The 27,127-nt window shown below is 38.7% G+C and overlaps 1 protein-coding gene across 1 annotated transcript; it reads left to right on the top strand.

The window, feature by feature from the left end:
* LOC128507789 (transcription factor SOX-30-like) lies at positions 1–26,630 on the top strand. The gene is made up of 8 exons (XM_053478894.1): positions 1–224; positions 9,606–9,830; positions 9,930–10,028; positions 13,607–13,705; positions 14,358–14,586; positions 14,696–14,973; positions 22,593–23,128; positions 23,685–26,630. The coding sequence occupies exons 1-6, from the start codon at positions 50–52 to the stop codon at positions 14,970–14,972; spliced, it is 1,104 nt and encodes a 367-aa protein (XP_053334869.1). The 5' UTR covers positions 1–49; the 3' UTR covers position 14,973; positions 22,593–23,128; positions 23,685–26,630.
* The last annotated feature ends 497 nt before the right edge of the window (positions 26,631–27,127 follow it).

The raw sequence follows: 27,127 nt of genomic DNA, 5'->3' as shown, positions 1-27,127 counted from the left end.
TGCTGGCTGCCAACCGCCGTGAAACAAGAACAAGCATTGGCTAAATTGCATGACGATGGATCGATATGGAGCTGAAGTGAGGTTTAGAAAAGTTAACGAACATGGAGAGGAAACGAGGCGAAATCATGACCAGAATTTTAAACAATCCTCGAGCAGCGATCAGTCAATCAGCGTCGAAGCGGCTACTGAGGGCATGAGCATCACTCAGCTTCCTTCAGGGACAGGTGGGCCAATACTTTTTCCTAGCAATCTAAAGGCATAAATCTTACAACCAGATCTAGAATTGCAACCTCCTAATAAGGAACGGATGACAGAAGCAGGGTCTGGGTGTTTTTTTTAGATTTAGCTTAAACTATCTCACCTACCTGTAAATATTTAATATAGTAAGTATTACAAAGCTGCCAACTTTTCAGAGAAGGTTGTAGAGATGCTGATAATAACGGCATTGGTTCTGCGCATACACCGCACATGACATTACACATACTCATATTTTTCTAACACCATACACCTTACCTTGCATGCCTAAGCTCCTGTATATTTTGGCATTGCAGTATTAAAGTGAAACCACGGATGCATGCGACCGTATTTATTCTAGTTGTTACAACTGACATTTGAAATATTCGCCCAAACAAAACAAAAATAATTCGGGCCTACCGTATCCACCAGCCGACCACCTGCAGGCTATTCAACAGCTCCATGTAGGATAGCAGGGGTATAGAAAGAAATCAAGCCCTTAGACATAAACATTCTTATTGGGCCCCTGGGCGTCGCTAGGCCATTAGCCTCCCTAACCTTTGTACTTAGCCCCTCTAAAAATTCTCCACACAAATTGGGATATTAAATTTCATATGAAAGCGGCGCAGACTTCGGCTCCTCCATGTCTTTCAGCGCCGTCTTCGATTCGCCGTCACAGAGGGAGGATTAAGGCAAGGTGTGTGTTTTTCGATAAATTGTTATAGCTGCATCAGTGCAGTCCTTTCTCATAAATAAAGTTTACGAAATGTCATGAGGGATTAAGCAGTTAAATCTTCGCTGTGTTCACCCTCATCACTACAGCTGTTTCCTCTAGTGAAAACGAAGCCCTTAATACACACTCTATGAACTAATAGTCTACTTTATAAACCAATCATACCGTTGCTGTTTTAATTGGAAAACCTAACTGTCTATATATCACATTGCACAGTGCATATGACATTAACCACCATAGAGTTATGCACATAAATGATTAAAATAGCGACAGACAGCATTCAGTGCACTCGTTTTAACTGTAAAATAGTGTAATTTACAGCGATAGAAAAATCCTTTTTTTGTAATAAATATTGTATTGTATTAAATAATGTCTCAAATCGTAAAATACATTTATTAGCCTTAGAGTAGGGGTTTTGTCACTTTGATTTAAAAAAAATTCCTTTTTTAATAAATAGAAACAAAAAAAAGAGTGATATTAAAAAATGCTTTGTTTAGTTACATTAAAACAATGTTTGTCTATCTTAATGAATTTGAATAAATAGCCTAGTAGCTATAAAATTTGGGGGGGTTGAATAGAGAACCTACTGTCTTATTTATGTAGCTAAAACAATAAATTAAACTAGATAGCATGATAATAAAAAAAACGAATATTTATATGTAACTTCATATAGACGGTTTTCAAGTCACATGAAAAAAAAAATGTTTTATTCTTACCTGCTGCTCATTTGGTTACTCCCATGTGACTTGAAAAACCTTCCATCTACAGTTCTTTGTTCAGTTCTACAGTTCAGTTCTTTAAAAGGACAGCCTCTCAGGCACAGTAACACTGTGTTCACAACATTGAACCTATTTCAAATTTCTGCCAGTTTCCAACAAAAAGCAGCAGTATTGTCAAAAAATTAACAAATAAATGTTTGACATTATTTGAACCCACACAGTTTATTCAATTGTCCAGCCTCATAGGTGTGTTGTTTATATTGCTAATCAATGTAAGTTTAAAGTTATATGCTGTTTTCTGGTTAAATTTTTCTGATTGTACTTGTACATAAAAAAAGATTTATACTGTAAATAGCATGTGTGATTCATTTAAGTACTGATTCTGAACAAGCCAATTATGTGTTTATGTCAAATTAACGCAATGTTGTGTGAAGTGCAGCAGGCATGCAGGAGGTGTGAAACAAAGAATGTATGAGGGCAGAGAGGAAAATTGGGTCATGCAGAAGCAAATGAAAAAGAGGAGAATCAAGATATTGCAAAGTTTATAATAGAAAAGTCTACTAAAGTGGATTAGGTACTGGTCCCGAGGGGGAATTGCCCCGGATCGTGTGTGTGTGTGTGTGTGTGTGTGTGTGTGTGAGAGAGAGAGAGTTTTAAAGAAGCAAAGTTTTTTTTTTTTATTGGCCAGAGAATTATGGATATCGGTATTGCCAAAGCTTACAATCGAGTCACATTTGTATATTTGCAGATTGGGTCAAATCGATTCTGTTTTAAAAATTGCGATTTAAAAATATATATTTTACGTTTATACATAAATACATGTAATATTGTGTATTTAAATAAATTCTTGGCATTATATCGGCTAGTAATCTGTAAAAATATTTGTACATCTTGTAAATTAATCAAATAATGTATTTATAAGTTATAAACATTTCAATAGTATATATTTTATAATGGCATTCGTGTTTGTTTGGTGGAGTTCTGATGAGGGAAGCTCCCTTAACTGACAAAACTCATAAACTAATAAGCTAATAAACCTGTCGTGGGGAAACAAATAAGTAGCGAAAGTCTGATAAGTGTGGGGACCTCTTTACTAAGAAAATATAAGAAAAACGGTATCTGACAGTGACAACGCACAGACCTTTCCTGTGGCCAGGGAACTCGTCAGCAGTAACACTGGCGAGATTTTTCTGATATTTCTTCTCAAACATGTGTTGTCAGTAAAGTGGAGCAAAACCGGATGTGCCACCACCACCACCACCAATAATAATAATAATAAGAGATAGTTTGCATGTGGTGTCGCGATATCAACTCAATAGGTTATAAACCTATCTGAATTAACCTAAACTGCGTAAAAAGGACTCATCCCTGGTACTGGTCCATTTATTATAATATATAAAATTAAAATCAAAAAGTACCAAAATCTTCCATTTCCATTTGTATTCCATTTGTAAAATGGCATTAATAAATAATGATTTGTGTATAGAGTGATAAAAAATACAACGAGATACAACATTCATGCTATGATGAAGTTTCGTTTTCAAGGCGCGTGAAATTCTCCGTCTCTTCCATTCCATGCCGTGCTCAGGAGAAGCTCAGTGGTACGCACATAACCTCTCGTGTGCGAGCCTTGCTCTGAATGCGCGCTCCCTGCGCCGTTCTCACGGGGGTGGGGCTAAGAAAACGCATCTCGGTGGGGGAACCAACTTCGACACAACACCGGCACACTGAGCTGGGAGTAGGCAGTACATTTTGAAGTACACTGTGAAATGGAACGCAACGTACGAAACACCCTGCACAGACGTCACGTCATCCGTGAGTAACCATGGAAACATAAGCACATAGGATATCTGTCTTTACATGTCACATTACGGAAATATTAATAAATATCTAACAACTAAATTTATAGAATAGGGATAAGGGGAAAATTGATCCAGGTTTGAATTGCGATTTTTAAAAATATTTCTTTTACCTCTATAACAGAGATAAATCTGTCGATCAGCCAGTGACCAGAATTGATTGTTTTAGTTTGATTGTCCGTAATCGGAGATCGGCCGATCAGCCTCAGATATAAACGATTCTGTCCTGAGCGCAGAAGCTTTCAAACTGGCGCAAAAGAAACGCATTTTAATGAAGTTAAGCGGACTATTTTCAAACACACTCATTACACACCAGTGTCAAAAAACCGCGAGCTCAAATTCTATATTTCCGTACATTCGAAGCCTCGCGTGCCCGCGTTATTATCTACTCACTGTGGAGTTTAGTTTTGAACAGTGTTGCCAACTCCTCAGTAAGAAAAGTGGCTATTGTCTGTCCTAAATGTCGCTAGAAGTCGCTAAATGACGTTATCATCAAATTTGCATTATAGTCCATTGCTTGCAATTGTAATGGATCCTGTAGGAGAAAGGAATAATGTCGTGGGAGAGCTAAAAAGTGAGTAAAAGACATTGTAATATGTTTAGAACTGTAAATGAGCTAGTTTCTGTTAATTCTTTGTCAGTTGCATTTTTTAATTTTGCCTTGATTTTTAAATGTTTAATTCTCCAATAACGCCAGAAAAAGTCGCTAGTCGCTTTTGACAAAAAAGTCTCCAAGTTGGCAACTTGGTTAACTAGGTAAAACCTTGCCGTGGTTTTTTAATCATGTAGATGGCGCACTCTGTACTATTTACACACGGCCAACCCATGTGGTAGGAATGAATTATTTTCTAAGTTTGTTAGAAATAATTATGGAGATTTACAGAGATATGTGTTGCTCAGTAAAAATACGTTTTTTTTTGTTTAATTTAATTTTAAGTCAAACTCCTGTATTTGAAGTTATTTTGTATTATTTAAATGCTGCACTTTTTAAAGAGAGAAAATTAATGTTATAAGGAATGGGCTACATTTAATTATGAATTTAAATTATCAATTTGAATCGAATCTGCACTTAAGCATTGTGATAATATTGTATTGGGGAGGATCCCTATACATACGCATTTAACGGTGCAGTCAAAAATAAAGTGATACTAGTAGTGATAAAAACTCCTGAAAAAGAAGGTAATCAAAGGTTATAATAATTATAATAATGAATGGGGTAAGTAGAGTTAAAGAAGAATTGTTATTGATACAAAAGAAGGGGAGAAGAAATAAAAATGAAAAATATATAGACTATAAAGTGAGATTGTCCTGCACGTATAATCTGTTTCTCTCTTGTGCATAGATGATGTTTGTTGGCATATGAATATAAAAAGTGCTACATTATGTCACTGTACAAATTGACTCTTTAATGCTCCAGCTGGTGCGTAAGATTGCTGCAGTGTATAAATGCATTTAAACATCAATTTATTTTATTAGATTGTTAATCTGTTGAGAACTACTGTATTATGACGGGTACAATTATTTTCCCTTCTTTTGCATTTAATTGATGCTGTAAATGTATGTTAATTTCAACTGGATTATGAGAATATTATTTCTTTGAGGAAAAAAAGTGTAAGAGCATTGTTCTGGTGCGCTCCAGCTGCACCACGCCTGTGTACTGAGGGCAGGTGATTTGACTTCAAAATAAAAGCTGTTTACAAGTGATTGTTAGAAAGTGACTGGAGCTCAGTGGTTTTGCTTGCATCTTCCACAGAATAATGGAATATAAAAGTTTGAGAAATTAGAAGTGTAATGTGAGAGTGTGTGAAGATGAGTGATTGTGTCAGTCTGACACTTGATGAATGAGAGTTGGTAGCTTTGGATTATATGCCACTCAGTTGGTTCACATTAAGTGTTGTAGTTAAAATAACCACAGTGTGTATCTATCAGTTATTGATTGCATGCTGACTAGCCTAATTGCACACCTTTAAGTGCTGTTCTGTGTTTTGACTTTTTGTCTTGTAACTTTTACTTAACTTCCTTCTCTGGCTCTGGCAGTTTGAGTGCGTATAGTGCAGCTGGGACCTTTTGCCTTAACCTGACCTTATTCAATTTTTGCTCACTTGCACCATCTTGTATTTCCACTTTTTCTAGTGTGTTTACTGTGCTCCCATATTTTTAGCCAATCAAAAGCTGGATGGGGTCCATTTCATTTCAAAAGCCTGTTTCTGACTTGCCCCTTTGGTTCTTTTTTGTCCCTTAATTTACATGTGAAACCATAATTTTTTTTTCTATTACATTCAACATCGCATGCGTTCGTTTATATTGGTATTTTTTATCAGCATACAGTAAACGCATTCTTTTGCATTTGTACACACCCACACAAAAAACCTAAAATATATACTAATGTCTGACCATAGACAGGCATGTAAAGTTCTAATTAGGATACTGTATTAGTAATTAAACCTGACATTTTAATTCTAGCTGTGACACAGAGACTGGGATTAGAACTATGTTAAAAAGGAGCAATAAAACCTTTGACAACAAAAAATTATACACTTTAAACCCTTAAACTATTTAATAACAAACAACCTAACAAACTTTATGCCGATAATAATAATAATAATAATAAGAATATAAACTGATCTCACCCAGGGTTTCATTTGCTTGTCATATGCAGTGTCGCTGTAGATGCTCTCCGCCCGTATACATGAGGCATATATATACGTATACGCCCGTATATCTGGACGCATGCAGATCCCGACACCTGACCCACCCACCAGTTTTATGCGCGGTCTCTGTGGAAGCTCTTCAGTCTGATCTGGGGTTTCAGTAGCTACGAGCTTGGCTACCCGTTTTCGCTGTGAGGTTTACCCATCGCTTTGCTCACGTGCAGACCCTGATGGCTGCGTGCTACCTGTGAATGATCCTGATTACCTGCGAATGGCGTATGCGTTCCACACTCTCCGTCTCCGTCTCCTCCATTCCAGGGATTAAACTGAAACAATGTCCAATTTGGACTTTGCCGTGCTCTGGAGGAGCTCAGTTGTATGCACATAACCCCTCGTGGGCGAGCCTTGCTCTGAATGTGTGCTCCCTGCGCCATTTTCACAGGGGTGGGGCTAAGAAAACGCATCTCGGTGGGGAAACCAACTTCGACACAACACCGGCACACTGAGCTGGGAGTAGGGCGTACATTTTGAAGTACACTGTGGGATGGAATGCAACATACGAAACAACGTACGAAGAATATAACAAGGTACGAAGAATATAAACTAATCTTATCCAGGGTTTCATTTGCTCATCATATGCAGCGTCGCAGTAGTTTCCGCCCGTGTAGATGAGGTTTACCTGCGGCTCTGGACGCATGCAGACCCTGACACCTGACTTACCCACCAGTTTTATGCGCTGTCTCTGTAGAAGCTCTGCAGTCTGATCTGGGATTTTAGTAGCTATGAGCTACTGATCTACCTGTTTTTGCTGTAAGGTTTACCCATGGCTCTGCTTACGTGCAGATCTTGATGGCCGCGTGCTATCTGTGAATGATCCTGGTCACCTGCGATTAGAATGTGCGGTCAACTTGCTGCCGCTCCTCAGGCTGCTTCAATGTAAGCCCCGACATGCTCACAGTGTGACATAATATTTTAATTGATAGTGCTGCATACTGTTCTTCTTGGTTTACTGCGGTTGGCATTCAGTAAGTGTGCCTTAATGTGCACAAGGAAGTGTAGTTAGAAAGCAAGGAAGGCCTGTGGATGGTTCTCAGGCATTTCTGACAGTATGGCCTAAATGCTGACAATCACTTGTGATACATATGACATAAAAGCTGATATTCATCTGTGACATGCCCACAGATAACTTGAAGTAATCATGTCCACAAGAAAAAATAAAATATTTTAAATAGTCAAATCAATATTTGGTATTATTACCCTTTGACTGCAAATGAGTATATATACTGTATATATATATATATATATATATATATATATATATATATATATATATATATATATATGTGGGTCAATGACGTGACGCCCCCTTTTTCTGTCCGGGTTAATTTTATTTTGCAGAAAAAACTAAAAAATACATAAAAATTTCTCATCTACTTGTTATACCTTCTTTACCTACTAAACTACTCTAACTTCTCCAAATTTTTAAGTTTTTCATCATTTTTCTGCTATCCGAAGTGCCAAAACACCATATGGGGCAACTGTCCGGCCTTGACTTTAGTTAGGACAACTGGTTTAAAAACACTTTAAATCAACTTAAATATATCTCTTTTCCTAGTTGGCATAATTTTAAACATGTTTTACATCCATTGACAAAACTATAAAGCATTTGCTCATATATTTCTATCATGATATACAAACGAATGTTGTCCGAATTATGTTGATTCTATCCATTTCATCCGGGGCGACCATCAACAAACCACAATTTTGGGACCTTTATTTTAAAAAACATCTCAAGGATGGGATACTGCATCAGCCAGACACAAGTGAAGACTCCCTGGAAACAACTGTATAGTAAATCAGTCTCTCTCATATAGTAAGAAAAAGCTGTTTTTAACAACTGTGATGTCGCAGTCACTTTTGGTCATCATGTGGGGCGACCACCCCAAAACTGTGAATTATAATTGTTTTCCACAAATCTATATGTTGATGATAAATTTGATAGTGCTTTGTCACTAGAAGAAGCTAGTTTGGTTTCTGAGGCTAGCTGTTAGCCTGTTATACTTGAGTAAACTTGAAAACATCATATGGGGCGACCGAGTATCATGTGGGGCGACCACTGCTAAATGTTTTAAATGATAGATATATGTCCTATATTTGAAGTTTTCATATTCTATACATCAATTATATACATAGAGTTAATTGTTTAAGTATAATTATTTGTATATTTTATCTTTTTTTTCTAAATTCAGCCATTTTCCATTCCTTTTATAGGGATAAACATTTATTTTAACTGGATAATGAAGGAGACTCTGATATTATAGAATAAACTTGTGAAATAATGGTTTTTATAAAATGAAAGGGCACTAAAGTTTATCTTTCTTCATCAGTTTATCTACTTACTGATATGAGTTCAACTAGTCTTAATGATACATAAAAATGTGAATTCTGAGATATATTACGGTCGCCCCAGATGACTTTTTTAAGGCTTTTTAAAAAAAAAAAGTCTTATCTGTCCATGACCCATGTACACTTTAACGGAGGAAGGGAAGGAAAGCTTGTGATGCATGTGCTGGTCTGGTTGGCAGTGCCCCGCTGGCATGCGGGCACAGGCTGGTAAGTGCTGGTGGCTGGCACAGTGGCAGCTTTGGAGCACGCGGAGGTGGCGCTTCTGCACGCTCCCGATGACGGCGACCTCGTCCGCTGACGCGAGCCAAGACCGCCCCCTCCCAGCTCTCTCTGGGCGCGGCCACAGGCGGGAGTCTCTCCTGGACGTCCGTCGGCTGGGCGGTTCTCCCTGCTGGGATTGGGGGCCCTAACGTAGTCCTCTCGGCGTCCTTTTCCTTTTCGGCAGGGGGGATACGAAGGCGGGCTCTAAGCGGTAGCCAAAGTGCCGCAGGAGCTCGCGCAGGTCGTTCACGCACCGTCCTCTCGTGGAGATCAAAGAGCGGCATTCCGCTTTTAAAGTCTCTGGGGCGCGTCACATTTATAAAATCCACCGCGTAGCAAAAGTCCCAGCTTCCCAACAGTCAGACCCCGAGCTACACTCCCCGCTGTGTTTTATAGCGCAGGGAGAAGCCCGGGATCATTAACGCCGATAGCTCACCAGCCGTGCTTATTCCACGGCCCTCCTCGTTCGCGCACCAGTAGAAGGAGAGGGCACCTACCTAGTGAGCGAGGAGTGAGCGAGGAGCGATATTATTTTGGGCGCATGCCCATCACAGGCGCACACCGTGACAACACATATATGCATACATACACACACACACACACACACGCAAACAGACACACACAACCAGTGGAATGCATCCATTGACATTGAGTGTCTGCTACTTAAATGATATACATATTTTTTATTTAAATGATTTAAATTGTTAGTGATGTAATTTTTGAAACTATTATTTTAAAACAGGAAAAGGCAAAGATAACTACAGCCATATTAAGAGGCCCATGAATGCCTTCATGATTTGGGCAAGGACACAACGACCTATCTTGGCCAAAGCCAATCCAAATGCAAGCAATGCAGAGATCAGTGAGCAGCTTGGAATTGAGTGGAGGAAACTGAGTGAAGAACAGAAGATGGTCTACTATGCAGAGTCACGGAAGCTTCAATGGGAACACAGCCAGCAGTTTCCTGGTATTCTGAACAGGGTTTTCGAATAATATTAAACTTTTCGTTTTTGTTTTTCTCCTCCTTGTTGTGTTACTCTTTAAACTTTTCTTTCCTTAAATGTAGATTGGCAGTATAATCCACGTCCACTGAAGAAGAAGCAAGTTGGCCAAGAAGAGGCAGGTTCTGAAACTACAACTATGCAGAACAATCTCATGCTGTCTGGTAAAAACATTATATTTGTATTCCTCTTACATGTTATAATGACCCTTAAAGTTGAGCATTGTCAAATCTGATCATAAGAAATGCAAGGAAAAATTTTAAGAATTTAAATATTAAAGACATATTTTATGTTTCAAATGTTAAATAAAAAAGCTTCTCATGGCAGACAAATAAACAGAAGAAAGATAAAATGAAAACTGTGAGTAATAACAACACCTTAAATTTTTCCTATTATTCTCACATCACTAGGTCCCACAGTAGAACTAATAATTTTTTAGTGGTCTCTACTTTAATTGCAATTGTGGTCAACACCAAATATCATCATATACTTATCGCTGATCATAGTACTGTAGTCTACTAATAACCACTGACTTTGCCCTTCCCAAACACCATTATTCATGTCATTTTAATCATTTACTATTAGCCTGCAAAAGGTTTTGCAACACATGGTAGTAAAGATAATGGAGTTCATTGAAATAAATGGTTGGGGTCTAAGATTCAATCCTTTGGGAAATGCTTAAGGTGGTAATGCGCAGTCATGAATGTTTATCTTCTGATAAAAAGGAAAGGGACAAGCATCTAATAGAAATTAAAAGTAACTATCTCACATTTGAATCAGCATATCAAATTGCTAAATTCCCACTAGAGTTTAATAAAATCGTGAAGCATAAAAATAAATACAAATCCATTCTAGGACGTCAGGTAGTTTAATTTCTAAAATTAAAACAAAAGCAGTTTAAATTAGGAGAAGAGAAGCTATTATCACAGCAACTTAAAGGCTCTCAAGCTCATTTATAAGGTCAATTTACAGAACCAAATCAAATTTAGGTACTCTACTAATCAATCCTTAAGATACCCTCAACAACAAATTTAGAGAATTGTATATGGCCTGTACTCCTCCAAATGTAATGTCACTCAAACAGACACTATCTGACCTACTTTGCTTCTTTGTCTCTGTCTCTGTGGATAATCCAGTTCCTTTTTTACATGTACAGTTACAGTGCATACGGAAAGTATTCACAGCGAATCACTTTTTCCACATTTTATGTCATGTCACAGCCTTATTCTAAAATGGATTAAATTCTTTTTTTTTTTTTCAGAATTCTTCACACAGCACCCCATAATGACAACATGAAAAAAGTTTTTTTTCAATTTTTGCAAGTAAATTATTGCAAGCAATATTATTGCAACTTAAACTTTACTGTTTCAACATGGTTCGCTGCTTATATTACACAATTCTAAAATCCTCATTTATACACCGGTACAGAACAGTGTTTTTTTTTTTTTTCAGAATAACAATAATACATAAGTTGCAATTTTTGCTGAAACACTTATTACTGTATACGATGGTGATATACTGATATATCCGAAAAACGTAAAAAAAAGGTATTCCTATTTTGTTGATTTGATTATTGATTGAAAATGTATTGATTGAAATTGATTATTTAATTTGGTAAGTTACCAGGTTATATTATAAACTGAACAAAAAGTGATCTCATACCTGCCTTTCTTGAACATATACCTTATAGGATGGTCAGTGATCAAATTACATACCTTGTGTTAAAAATTCTGAATGGAATTTCCAAATAGGAAAATGGTGTTGCTTCCCATATTTCTTTATCTATGTCAACATTTGCCTGTCTTTTTTTTTCACATTTGCATATTTCAAAACTTTACACAGTACTATTGGGCTGGTAATCCAAGAGCATGAATATATTGGAACACCTGCAGCCCAATGGATCACACCCCTGATTCCCCCTTATGGACAAAAAAATGGAGTTTAACTTAGTTGGTAACTTTTCCTTGCAGGCCTTGCTGTTTTCCAAGATGGGTGGGTAATCCTAATGCCTTTGTTAACGTAAGTTTTATAACAAAAAAAACTCTTAATCAGAATTCTCAATCAGATTAAGAAAATGCGTAATATATTCAAAACCCCTATAAGAATTCCTATTTGTATTAATCACTCTTTCCTGCAACAATGTTTGGACAAATGCTACCAGGAATGGATGAACTACCATCCAAGATTTTTAGACATATAGTACGTTTTTCTCCTTTGATGAGATTAAGGACAAATTCCAGCTTCCCAATTCACACTGCAAAATTTCAGAAGGCATCTTCAGATGCCATTTGCCATTGTCCTAGACTGGCAGGATATTGGTAGGAGATTTTTTTTAGGGTTTTCCAATGCATATGGCAAAAACATTATCCCACATGCTGAACTTGCAATTTTTGGCTCTTCATAATCCATTCTGCATCTACTGTACCTATAAAAATCTTTGATGCTCACAGGCAAGAGACTAATTTTAACTGGAAATTTTACTCTTCCCCATCTTTCTGAAGGCTGATGTTGGAAATAGTGTCTATTATTCAGATGGAAAAAATAAGGTACACATGATCCAATCATTGTGGAACCTTTTACTTATTTGGAGTCCATTTCTTGCCTATCCAGACAATCTCAAAGAAAGAACCAGTATTCATATTTAACTCTAAATGACAACTCAAGACCTATCTGTTTCTTCAATACTTGGACTAATCCCCCCACCCCAAAAAATATTCCTAACTGTGTTTAACTGATGGCACTTAAATAGTAACCTAGTAACCCAGTGTAAGTATCTATCCAATAATAGAAACACAAAGCACATTTTTCTAAGTCGCTCCGGATAAGAGCGTCTGCCAAATGTCTAAATGTAAATGTAAAATACTCACAGGCTCACTATGCATGCTGAATTGTACATTTATTATTTAGTGTATCCCCTGCCAGCATTTTTAAAGTGTATGTGCGCAATGTTTTAATAATGTAAATTTTTGCTTGTTTCTTTTGGGTACTGTGTGTTTTTTTAAGAAACAAAAAATGTAAGTAATGTCATTATCTAGTAATAGACATTGCCTTCTTTACAGCTGTTAAGTGCTGTCATTTTAACATGTTATTGTTTTATTAAACCATCATTGAACACATTAACAATGGATAATCAATTTAAAATGAATAGTAACAAGATACACATTGGCACATAAATGAGGCTGTTAAAATCCTGCTCTTCTCTCTGTCCTCGTTCAAAAACAATGCCACTTAAATGTAGTGTCCATGTATTGCAGCAAGTGTGTCCTTCTTGTGATGTTTAATAGATATGTGATCTCATTGCATAATGTCATGAGAAATATAATGCAAATCAAGCTTAACCGGTTAATACATTTTTTAATCGGTTTGATTCTTAAAGGCAGTTATTCAATTAATAATTACTTATTAACGACCCTATTTTCTGTAATAACATCTCATAACCACATACTTAGTATTTATATATCCAGATCATGTAAGATTAAATACTAAACTGATTTAATGGTGGTCTTGTTTAAGTAATTCTAAAAAGACAGGCAGGTGAGGGAATGACTGTTTGCTGCTGTAATTTAGGGGAAAACAGGAACTGATGTGTTACTTGGTCTATAAACCACTAAAATGTGCAATATGTTATTTATGAATAAATTAAAGATTGTACTCATTGACAAATTGCTGTAATGTAAACAGAAAAGAAAAATATTAGGACAATCTGTTGCATTACTCTAAACCTTTCTTTCTGGAAATGTAGATTGGGAGTATAATCCACGTCCGCGGAAGAGGAAGAGAGTTGTCTCAAAAAAAACAGCTTCAGAAACTACAGCCACGCAGAACAATCTCATGCACTCTGGTAAAAATCCAATTGATTGATTCCCTAACATAAAGTAATGGCCCTTAAAGTTGAGTTTTTTCAAATCTGATTGTAAAAAATCAATACCAATGATTATAGCAAAAATAGTAGTATCTGCAAAAAAAAAAGGTGCTGATAATAATAATAATAATAATAATAACACAGATTATGTAAATAAATATAAATAACATGTAAATAATTTATTATCGCACAGTTTTTTTTAACTGGTTTATCCTGAGGTCTGTCCCCTGAGGTATATTTAACTAATAAATGAGAATTTTAATAGACTTATTGCTGTGGTCTTTTTGTGGAAATTAAGTTTTGGGGATGTTTCTGTGACTATGTTTAGTTTCAGGTTCATCATTAAACAAATTAAGTCTGGCTGTCTGTAAAATAGCAAGTCTTTGTATACTAACAGATAAAATGTACATTGACCTCTGCTTTTCTTTCAGGAATGATAAACATGCTTCTGTTTTACTCTGAAGGCCAAAATGCCTAAAAATCAAATGTTGATTAAATCATGCATTTAAATTAAACACTAAGTTTCTATCCTTTTTATTCACGACCACAACCCTCCCTGTCTTATCACAAACACACAATGTCTTTTTACATGGTCAAAAAGCACACACCTGATGACTTAAAATTTTTGCAGGCAATTTCCATAATACAGCCTTACCGAGGAGACCAGATCCAACCCACCATATAGTCGTGGACAAGCCAAGAGAAGTACAAGTCTATGACTTGCAGCCTGAATCTAGTGACCCATTCCCTGGCTCTACCCACTTAGACTCACGTGTACCCATGTTTTCTGAAGTCACCCTACCTGATTTCTCTGTTGCTCAGTTATCCTGCATGCCTGAGCCATCATTCACCCAGACCAGGTGAGCTAGTTGCTATACTGAAACAGTTTCAGAAGGCATATTGTTGCAAAAGAAGTGTTTCTGTGGTATGTTTAGTAATCACCAGAATTCTGTTTAATTCTGATCATAGCACTTTGGATTATAAGGACAACTCAAGCAGTATGGACCTGTATGATGACTTGTTTCTGGCCTGCGATGACATTTCTGCCTTAGAGCAGTATCTGTTCCATGATGATTCTGTGCCAAAGACTGAAAGAAAAGTCACCCAAAGCAGCACAGATGTCCTATTTTGTCCACCAGCCCTGGACAAACTTGCCTTGGCAGAAGTAATGAGCAGCCTTCCTCTGGAGAGCACCATTTTAAAAGTGAATGATGGTGAAGAAACTTCGCTATTTGGAATGCTTTAGGGTGAGTCTATAAATTGTTTATAGAAATTTACTGTAAACAATCCAGGTATTTGGCATTTTTTCATGTAAACAGCAAATACCTGTAAAATTCAGTAAATCTAGAATTTTACACTAAATTTTACACTATAGGAATACACTTTTTTCATGGTTGTGCTGTTTTTAAATGTGCGGTTTTGACTGAATAGTATGGTTTGAAAAACATGCATTAGCTAAAATAAAATTATTTTAAGTGTAAGAGACACTTCATTAAAAGGAACTGTCCCTTATATTTTAAATAAAAGAGAGGCAAGAAAATGCTTAGTAAACTTGACTGAAAGAGGCATAAAGGTGGAATTATTATAATTATTTGTATAACCCGAAAAATACGCACCATTTCTGAATAAATCAAGGAGAATTGAGAGGGAATATACTCAGTCTGAAGCAAAACAATCGTTTATCAAGTTAAAATTTATTAAAATGTTTTGCTCATCTTGCAAAATACTCGCAAACCAAGTTACTCACAATCCAAGGTTTTACTGTGCGTCTTTCATCCTCAGCCTGTTTGGTGATCAGAGAGTGAATTCCAGATGAGAAATCAAAAAGTAGACAGTAGATAAAAATGAAGTATTCTCTTAAAATGACTTAAACACTCACTGTTATTTCTGTAGTAAAAATATAAAATTATCTCAGTAAGAATACGGCGGAACCTTGGATTGCGCATACCTTGGTCTGCATGTGTTTCACAAGACTAGCAAAAATTAAAAATAAATTTTAACTTGGTAAATGAGCGAGGTCTTGAAATACGAGCAGTATCGCGGGTAATCGTCTCGGTGCCCTTGCATCACTCGTATAGTCAATAACCATGCGCACATATACTGTTACTATAACACTGTGACCATGTGTGTGCATGTCAAGCATTTTTTATTTTGTGTTTTTTTGTGTTTGTGTGTGTGTGTGTGTATGTCTGTGCGCTCTTATGTGAGTGAGAGTTTCTGTCTGTTAACTGCTGTTTGTATGTGTGAAAGTCGTCCTACACAGTAGCCCCCTTCCTCCTCCTCATCTCTCTCTGTCTCTGTCAACAAGCTGGTGTGTGTGTATCAATGTGTCTGTGTGTGAAAGTCATCCTCCTTCGTCCCCTTCCTCCTACTCTCCTCTCTCTCTGGTTCTATCGGAAAGCTGGAATGTGTGTGTGTCCATGTGTCTGTGTGTGCATGTGCGTGCCGCTTATGTGAGTAAAAGTCTTTATTCCGTAAACTGGTGTGAGTGTGTGTATGTGAAAGTGTGTGTGCGCTTATGTGTGCAAGTAACCCCCTTCCTCCTCTTCTCCACTCTCTGGCTTTTCGAAAAGCTGGTGTGTGTGTGTGTATGTGTGTGTGTGTGCATGCATGTGTGAGTGAGAGTCTCTATCGGTAAACTGGTGTGTGTGTGTGTGTGTGTGTGTGTGTGTGTGTGTGTGCATGTGTGCATAAAAGTCGTCCTACACAGTAGCCCCCTTCCTCCTTCTCTCTCTCTGGCTCTTTAGGCAAGCTGATGTGTGTCCGTGTGTCTGTGCGTGTGCGCGTGTGAGTAAAGGTTTTTATCGGTAAACTGGTATGTGTCTGTGTGTGTGTGTCTTTAAAAGTCATCCTCCTCATTCCTCCTCCTTTCTTCCCTCTGGTCTCTATTCTTTTCAATGGTAAAGTGCAGGTTAATTTGATTAGTTTTTACATTTTGTATTTATAATTTTTATATCAATATTTTTGGGTTGTGGAACATATTGTCAGCGTTTCTATTATTTCTTATAGGGAAATTATATACAAGCACACCAGAACAAATTATGCTCGCACTCCAAGGTTTAACTATATTTTAATAGAACTAAAGTGGTACATACAGATGAGTGCTCTCCTAGCTGTACTGTACACATTCAGAATTTTCCTACATTCAATTCAGTTCACTTTCAATTGAATAATATTATGGATAAAATGTTTTTGATTTGGGTGATGCTGTGACAAAATCTGGCTGAAACGACATACATACAGATAGACAGACATACAGACAGAAAATTTTCTGAAAAAGTTTTTGGTCCCCCAATGTATGAAACGTAAAGATATAATTAGAAGCGTTATGACCATTGTACAGCCAACACCATTCAAACTTGTGAATGGTGGCTTTCTGTTGGTGACGTAGCTTCCTGTTTTTCGTATTGTTCCCGCAAAAGTTCCTCGTTTGTTTGTATCAGCGTTTAAATTAGACTGCCTTTGTCTGGTGAGGTCGGCTGCCGTCACGACTGCTCCAACCACCTTTGTTTTTGTTTTTTAAGTTAGTTTACAGCGTTTTAAAACCGGCAAAATTACCACCATGGAGTACATTAGTTATGATAGAGACACTCTTGTTTCTATTGGTATACAATGTACTCACAATTCAACGTTTTTAACTCCGGATCCGAGCTGGCTGAGTGAGATCCTGAGGGACAACAAAGGACGCGACGCGAAGCGGCGGCCTTGAGGGAAAAGAGCCGGTGTCAGGAACAGGCTGAGAGCCCGTGCACACCACACACATCTGCCTAGCATCCTGCTCGCCAACGTCCAGTCACTGGAGAACAAACTCGATGACCTCAGGGGTAAAGTTCCAGAAAGACATTCGGGACTGCAATCTCCTCTGCTTCACCGAGACATGGCGGAACCCAGCGGTGCCGGATCACGCCATCCAGCCGGCCGAGTTCTTCTCAGTTCACCGCATGGACAGGACAAGGGACTCGGGGAAATCAAGGGGAGGCGGCGTGTGTATAATGGTGAACAACAGCTGGTGCAACAGCGCAAGTGTTGTTCCTCTCACATGCTCCTGCACACCAAACCTGGAACTACTGTCCATGTGTCGTCCTTTTTATCTACCTCGGGAGTTTACATCGGTCATAATCAGCGCCGTTTATATTCCACCACAAGTGGACACGGACACTGCCTTTTACGAGCTGCATGAGGCACTCACACAGCACCAAACCCGACACCGGGACTCTGCGCTTATTGTAGCGGGGGACTTTAATAGTGCCAACCTCAAACGCGCAGCCACTGCTATACAACGGTCAAGGACGGCTACAAGGCACAATCTCGCCCTCCATTTGGTAAATCCGACCACGCCGCCATCTTCCTCATGCCAAAATACAAACAAAGGCTGAAACAGGAAGTTCCGGTTCAGAGGGAGGTTGCGTGCTGGACGGACCAATCGGTGGCTGCGTTACAGGACGCACTCGATGACGTAGACTGGGACATGTTTAGGAACAGCTCCGATGACGTCAGCGTGTTTATGGAAGCGGTTGTGGGATTCATTGGGAAACTAGAGGAGGATACTGTGGAGAAAAAGGCTATTAGAACGTTTCCCAAACAGAAGCCGTGGGTGGATAAAACCATCTGCGACGCTCTGAGATCTCGCACCGCTGCATACAACATAGGACTCGCGTCGGGGGACATGGAACCATACAAGGCTGCGTCATACAACGTCCGGAAGGCGGTAAAAGAGGCGAAGCAGCGCTACGGGAGGAAACTAGAGTCACAACTCCAACAGAGTGACTCTAGGAGGACAATATAAGGACAGTAACGACAGTATAAGGACAATAACGGACTATAAGCTCCACCACCATCATTAAGTTTGCTGTCGTGGTGGGCCTGATCTCTGATAACAATGAGACAGCCTACCTGAAGGAGATTAGGAATCTGGAGAACTGGTGCCAGAGGAACAACCTCCTTCTAAACGTCAGTAAGACAAAGGAGTTGATAGTGGACTTCAGCACCAAGCAGGAAAGGAACTACCAGACCCCCATCATCAAGAAAGTGGACAGTTTCAAATACCTCGGTGTTCACATCACGCAGGACCTGTCATGGTCCTGTCACATCAACACCGTGGTGAAAAAGGCCCGACAGCGTCTCTACCATCTCAGACGCTTGAGAGACTTCCAACTGCCCTCCAATGTGCTCAGGAACTTTTACTCCTGCACCATAGAGAGCATCATGACGGGAAACATCTCAACCTGGTTCGGGAACAACACCATGCAGGACAGACGAGCTCTACAGAAGGTTGTGCGATCAGCTGAGCGCACCATCCGCACAGAGCTCCCTGACCTGCACTCAATCTACAGCAGGCGGTGCTGGACCAAGGCCAGGAAGATCGTGAAGGACCTCAGCCATCCCAACAATGGACTGTTCTCTCTGTTGAGGTCAGGAAAGCAATTCCGCTCCCTGAAGGCCAACACAGAGAGACTGAGGAGGAGCTTCTTACCGCAGGCAATACGGTCTCTTAATCACAATCACACCACCACACAGTACTGACCCACACATATGGTTTATACACACACACTGGACATTCTGGACATTTGTTTACACTAGTGGCCACTGTACATCTACACTTTGTGGTCATCAAATAACTCAAATCACTCCATCACAAGTCACTTTAAATAAATCACTTTAAGCATATTTGCACTGCATAAGTCACTTTTAATATGTGAATTGCACAACCATGGACATTACCATTCTTTTATTACCATTTATTCGTCTGCTCTTATTGTTTTACATTTTTTCATATAATTTTCTATATTGTTATTTTTAACTTTTATTTGTGTATTTTTATTTTATTCTTCCTTAGTTAAACTTACCCTTCATTTAAATTTTCATATTTATTTCCTATTCCTATTCCTATTCTTTTATTCTTAGGTCACGAGCAGTTGTCTAGGCATTTCACTGCATATCGTACTGTGTATGACTGTTTATGTGACAAATAAAATGTAAATTTGATTAGAATTTTTCCGTTTTAATACTACTGGATTTTTGCCTTTTTCCTTTTTTTTGCGCTTTTTCGGAGAACGCGTGTATCATCTGAGAACAACAAGCGGAATCCATCACACATACATACAAAGAGTACATTCGTCGTTAGTGGTAATTTTACTTGTAATGGGTGTGTGTTAATGAGCACTCTGACAGAGAAGATATTAACGTTAGAGGAGCGCATCCAGACTCTAGAGAGGGTTAGAGAGCGCAAGAGCAGCATTATTCCCGTAACGAAAAGTCTGGGTGCCGCAGGCAGAGATAACCAGCCCCCGACTCCGGCATTAGAGCCCTCACAGCGGGGCGAGTGGGTGACGACTCGGCCGCATTCTCGTTCAGGCAAAGCTAAGGCTAGCCCACCGAAGCACACCTCTTCTGCACGTCACGTGTCCAACAGGTTTGCTCTCCTCAGTGATGCACCCGCTGAGAAACCTGAAAAAGCTCTGGTTATAACCTGAGAGGAGGGAAGCTGTAAAGCCGAGACCTATTGTCTCCCCTGCTGGGTTTTAGTGCTTGCAGTGTTTTTGAGTGTGCGTGTTTGTGTCTGTGTCTGTGTAAGGCAGAGAGTTTGTGTGTTTGTTTGGCAACCTGAGAGAAGGGGGCAAGCCCCCCTTTAGCCCCCCTTCTCTCAGGTTGCCAAACAAACACACAAACTCTTCCCTGTCGCGATTGTTTTCAAAGGTGAGGAGCTGTTAAATTTGTTTTTAAACCCTTTTTTTTTGTAAATTTGCAGATTTCCTCTTAAACCTGTTCATTTCTGTAGACAAAGCGTTAATTGCTGGGGACTTTAATATTCATTTTAAGAATCCAGAAGACCCTCTGAGAATAGCATTTATGTCCATACTGGACTCAGTAGGAGTAAATCAGTATGTAGTAGGATCCACTCATAAAGCAGGTCACACTTTGGATATAATATTATCCTTCGGATTAAGTATAAGTAACATAATTACAATTTCATAGTCTGAAGTTATATCAGATTACTGTCTTGTCTTGATTAAAGTGTGTCTTAATAATAATGTACGCACAGCACCGTGCTACCGCTTTAAATGTACGTTCACATTAAATACCACACAGAGCTTTATCAATAATCTACCAGAGTTAGATTATTGTAACGCCTTACTGTCTGGTTGTTCAATTAGGTGCATAAACAATCGTCAGTTAGTCGAGAAAGCAGCAGCGTGAGTACTTACTTGAACCAGAAGATACGACCACATCACTATCTTATCCACATTGCATTGGCTTCCTGTGAAATTTCGCAGCGATTTTAAAATACTACTATTGACGTGTAAAGCATTAAATAGTCTTGCGCCGCAGTATCTGAGTGAACTGCTAGTGTCTTACAATCCGCCACGCCTACTTTGATCAAAGGATGCGGGCTGCTTGTCAGTAACACATATTATTAAAACTTTAGCAGGGGGCAGAGTTTTTCTTACAAAGCCTCAAAGTTATGGAATAGCCTTCCAAATGGTGTTCGGGACTCAAACACAGTCTCAGTGTTTAAGTCTAGGCTAAAAACCTATTTATTTAGCCAAGCATTTTTGTAAATTGATTTGCCATAGGTAAAGGAGCAGACTTGGGGAACTCATGGACAAAGAGTATTACGGTGAACTGGTATGTTTAGATGCTGTCTTTCCCTCTCTCATTGATCACTCAGCTTTGTTGACGGTGAGGTGATTGTTTGCTTTACATCTCAGAGAGCCCTCATGTCTGTGTTTCCTTCTGGCTCTCTCTTTTATTTATGCTGTCATAGTTAGTCCTGCCGGAGTCCCTGCTTGCACTCTGCACTAGATATACATTTACCTTATACATTGTTCGACTGTGACCGTACCAAACTGCCATCTCTCCATCTCTTTTGCCTTCCCCTCTTCTGCTCTCTCTCTCCCTTTTTTTTTTCCTCTACCTATCTCTCTGTTGAGCTATACATGTCGCTCCTGAGCTGCCAGTGATGAAGACCCCCTCTGCCCTCTGGCCTTGTCTAACTTGTCCGGGAGTCCTGCTTCTGGTTGGAGATCTCGTCGCATTGATGCCCCGTGTAGTCTGCCTGGGATGCGTGTGGTTTATGTTGGGGATGGTTCCACTTTTCCACGAAGACGGTCCTGTCCTCGACTGATGCAGACAGCTGATCTCTGAGTACCTGTGACTTCAGTCACTCAATAGTTCGGGACTCTGGAATTTACTACAGTCTACCTGAGCCTCCAGGAACAAACTGGACTTTAATTTACATTTAATTTAACACATCACCTGTTATACTGGACTTCCAGTCTCACATAGTTTTATGCAGATCACCCAGATGAGGATCCGTTTTCACCCAGATGAGGATGGGTTCTGCTATCCGTTTTCACCCAGATGAGGATGGGTTCCCTGTTGAGTCTGGTTCCTCTCAAGGTTTCCTCCTATTACTATCTCAGGGAGTTTTTCCTTGCCACTGTCGCTGTCGTCCTCGGCTTGCTCATCAGGGACATTCTTATCATTTTGATTCATACACATTTACATTTCATACATACTTAAATAATTCTTTTGATTGTATAAAGCTGCTTTGCGACAATGTCAATTGTTAAAAGCGCTATACAAATAAAATTGAATTGAATTGAATTGAATTCATTTACTTATACAGATGCATGTAAAATAAAAAAAGAGATGATGTCTGTTTACATAGGATAATGTGATAAAACAAGGTTAGGTACATGTAAATGACTTTCTTAAATAATTTAAAGTAATCTAGCTTTGTTTTAATTGTAGAAATCTTTATGTTGACTGTTATATATTGTCAATAGACAGATTTTTTTTAAAACAACAATTTACTGTAATTTAAAAGATGACTAACAATCAAAATCTATGTTTATTTTTGCAGCACGTCTCACTTGATTTTTTACAGCTGAGAGACGTTTTGGTGAAAAATGTACCAGAAGAAGAATGGGCATGCCGTTTGCTACCCCTGCTGATAGGACACTGCAGTATGTACTTCAATGAACAAAGAAAGGTCTAATGTGTACCAGGAGCTGAAGAGGGCAGTACTGCAGAAGTTTGTCATCTCATCAGAGACCTACTGACAGAAGTTTCTGCAGTACAGTACAGACACTCCTGTACCAGGAGAGTCACTGACATACATCTACCATCGTCTAAAGGGGCTCTACCAGAGATGGATCCGACCCAAAGCCTGCAGCCAAAAGGAGACTGCTATCATCCTAGAGCACATGCTGTGTGTCGTCCCACCGGAAGTAAGGACATGGGTACAACATAAACCTAAACATGAAACTGTTCCTGCAAGGAACTGTTATCAAGATGCCAGGTACACCCCAGGACAGCAGGCATAGACAGACTGGACACAGGAGTAAGCTGGTGGAGCCTGGGGGACCTAAGACTGAGAGAAAAAACATGACAAAAAAGGTGTGTTTTTACAATCAGCAGTTGGGTGAAAAACGCTAAATTGTGAAAAAAATGCTAAATTAGTTTTAATTAGTTTAACAAACGTTAGATGCTGTGACATAATCTGGGACATAACTGCTCTTAACTTCACTTTTACTTAACATTTCAATTTCATTTGTGGCTCAGGTACAACTTTGGACAAATACCTAAGTATTGCCAAAGTTTCATTTAATTCTGTCAAGCCAATTTTGCGTAATGCTGTGACAAAATCTGGCTGAAGAAACATACATACAGACAAAACAAACAGAATTTTTTAAAAATTCTTTTTCATTCTTTTACTTGTATAATGCATGTGAAATTAGTGATAATGTCTGTTTACATAGGATAAAGTGATTAAGAAATGGTTAGGTAAATATTTTCCTACATTTAAAAAGTTCAGCATTAATTGTAGAAATATTAATGTTGACTGTTGTCAATAGACAGAAAACTTATTTAAAACAGTTTACTGTAATTTAAAAGATGACTAACATTCAGTGAGCAGAAATCCATGTTTGCAGCTTTTTCTTGCTTTTTTCAGTTGAGAGATGGGCATGTCGTTTGCTACACCTGCTGATGGAGCAAGCTCTGGAGGCAGATATTGCAATGAACAAAGAAATGTCACAGGAGGTAAGCTGGTGGAGCCTGGGGGAAGTAAGACTGAGAGAAAAAACATGACAAAGGAGGACATGGTGTGTTTTTACTGCCAGCAGTAAAAATCCGCTAAAGCTGCTATATGCGCATTCGTAAATCCAAGTTATTGGGAGGCTGCTATTTACCTACAAATACAAAGGTAGAAGACAGTATCATGTGTTCTGCAGGGAATAACAAGCAGTTACATTCTTTGATGGACGCTGGTAACGCTGTTTTCCTTAAGAAATTCCATATCCAGGACTGTTAACATTGATTATGCCACACTAACCCAGATTCAGTGTACATGGTAACCAACGTTTTTACCCCATGGTAGAAGTATTGCTGACTGACATGCTTTTGGGGAGGGATATGCCTAATCTGATAGAATTATTAAAAACTGCTAATGCTACAATTACACCTAATTGTAACCATACAGCAAATAAAGTAGAATAGTTGTCATGTCTGGTTTATCTAGGGCCGAAGCTGCAACCTTTGGACGATATTTCTGACAGTTTATGACAAGGGGGTGAGCAAGGGATCTAGATAAATCTGTCAGCAGACTGGCTAAATACCACCCTGTAAAAATACTAATATATTATAAATATTATATATAAGTATTTATTTATTAGATATAAATAAAATGTAAAAGATAATGATAAACAGAGTTTTACTTTTCTACTGCCATGCTCTAGTTTTACTACTTTTGGCCATCATGGTATACTGATGTAAAAAAAAATAATCCCACATTCCCAGTCTACCAAAAAACTAGTGCCATTTGTCGGTCTTACCAAACTCCTCTCCATTCCTTGCCTTTGCTCTTGACTCCATTCTATCACGTCGTTCGGAAGTTGTGGGCCTATTAGAAAAGAGCAACTTAGGCTACCAATATATACCAGTGATTTTTGATTTTGCTACAAGGTTCCCTGAAGCATTTCCTCTGAAGTTTATCGGTGCAGCTGTTATCTAGGGTAGGCATTATAGAGGAGATTATAACAGATCAATGCACCAATTTCACATCATGCCTGTGTGCCTTTGCGAGGTGCAAGAAGTAGAAGAGCCGGAAAGCAAGATCTTGCCTGTAAGAAGTTGTTCAGAGAGTTTCCATTACTACTCAGCTAGTAACCAGTCAGAACCCAGGTACTGAGGAATGCTCTGACACCCATCAGACAGAGTCTATACAGGGTGCCTAAAAGGTTGGTGAAGCCTCTGAAGGAGAAGATTTCAATCATACAAATGTTAGGTGTAATCGAACCATTTGTAAATGAGTGGAGTAGCCCCATTGTTGTTGTGCCCAAGACGAATGTGACCTTACGGGTCTGCATGAATAGGGATTGTAAAGTTTAAAACCACCCTAGATAGATAGATAAAGTACTTTATTAATCCCATAGAAAAATTGTATAGGGATAATGGATATTGTCAGGTGTCAAATTTAAAGCGCAATATACAGCTTTCCGGAGACCATGGGTCTATACCAGTTTATGGTAATGCCATTTGGGTTACAGGGCACCAGCCACATTTTAGAAGTTAACAGGTCAGGTCCTTTAGGGCACAGAAGACTAAAGCATATCAAGATTACAATGTCATTTACAGCGCCACCTGAGAAGAGTAAAATTGCATAGGCTGGACTCACCTCAAGGCTGGACTCAACAGTAGTAAATGAGGGTGGGCTAAGCATGAAACTGCTATCTGGGGTACCTATTTAGATCTGGACAAATACGACCAAAAATTGACAAGGTAGATGTAAAACCCATAACAAAAGAACCATGTGAATTAATCTTTGGGACTAGTGAGTGGTATAGAAGGTTCAAACTTCAGTTTGCCACTGTTGCAGCACCCTGATCAACCTCATTGCAAAAGCAAGCACAAAACTTACACTATTACCTCCTGGGAAGGTAGTTTGCTGTGGAAACATAACACAGTGCTCAGGCATGGATCAACACGATGAGAGCAACAATGCCAGAGTCACCAGAGGGTACCTGGGGAAGCTGGTAAACTTGGAGAGAACGGAGGGCACTACACACACTCAGTATTTACAAACAAGCACCATATTTATAGTCACTTTCTTAAATATTGTCAGTCACTTTCAGTTTACACACAACACATATGCTGCTTCTTTACTCCGTCCTGAACTAAAGTGTCTTTCTGTTCCTGTGGGATGGTATTTCAGGATACATCATTACCAGGGCATTAGGGGTGAAGCTGTCTCCTTCAGTTATATGTGGATTTCCCTCCCTAAGCATGCAGTGTTGCTGAGTCTGGGAGAAACCATTCTGGTAGTAACAGGAGGGTTTTCACAGTGCTCATCAAAAGGTTCAAAGCTTTGTATGTGTGTTAAATCTTCCCCATATATTTTCTTCCTAACAACCTCATCTCAAAGTTTTACAAGCTCAGTCCTCATGATAGCAGGACTGATCTGATCTGCTGCTAAAAACTCTTCTTCCCAATTTAGATTGCTAAAAGAAAGGGGAACAAATAATTATAAATTCTGTAGTAATTAGATATTTAAAAATAATTGTGATGACATCTAAATTTTTTATTTAATAAATGTTCATTAATAATGAATTAATTATTTAATGCCACCTCAAATCATTCCAGTATACTTGAGATTGCAATAAAACTTTTTTTAATATACTGTGGAAAATCCTCACAAGAGGATTGGATTGGTGGTGGTGGTGGTGGTGGTGTTGTTGTTTTAACCCTTTGGTGTCAACTGGCCCGCAGGCGGGACAACTTTATTTGTCAACCGTGAAAAGAACTTGTATGATGTATGTTTGGTTGTATACATAACTTGTTTGTATGATTGTTTGTATGACTAAAATGCTGTCATTTTTTATCATACACATAAGTGTGAATTTGTAAAGGGTCTACTTTTATCAACAAAACATTGTGCTTTTGTGGAATATAGAAAATAAAAAGGGTATACTTTTAGCTGTCTCAGTCTCTGCAAATATTCTTCTGAAAAGTGTTGCTAAAATTGTTTAATTTTAAATGAAATAACTAAAATATTTTCAGTTTATGTAATCCAAGGAGAGGTACAGTCTTTCTGTTGCATTTCATTATTTAATAATGACATGAGACATGACATGCCCACACGCTATTCACAAGGTAAACAGTTTGAGCAATCTACATACAAGGCCACATCCCCATAGACAATGGCATAAATACATCAAATTTACACGCAGATTTAGTGACTTTCCTGATGCACACAAACATACATATTGTCACAGTGTGCATCAGTGATGGGCATGTGCCTGAATCTCAGGCGGCCGACCCTTCTGCAGGAGTGCAAAGGGGGAGGGCCACTGGATATGGGCATTGCTGGCTAATAATCATCTTTAATGGGTCTCAGAC

The sequence above is a fragment of the Clarias gariepinus genome, chromosome 19 (assembly GCF_024256425.1).
Source record: "Clarias gariepinus isolate MV-2021 ecotype Netherlands chromosome 19, CGAR_prim_01v2, whole genome shotgun sequence".
NCBI classification, from domain to species: domain Eukaryota; kingdom Metazoa; phylum Chordata; class Actinopteri; order Siluriformes; family Clariidae; genus Clarias; species Clarias gariepinus.
Note: the sequence above shows the minus strand (reverse complement) of the source record. Positions and strands in the feature narration are given on the sequence as shown.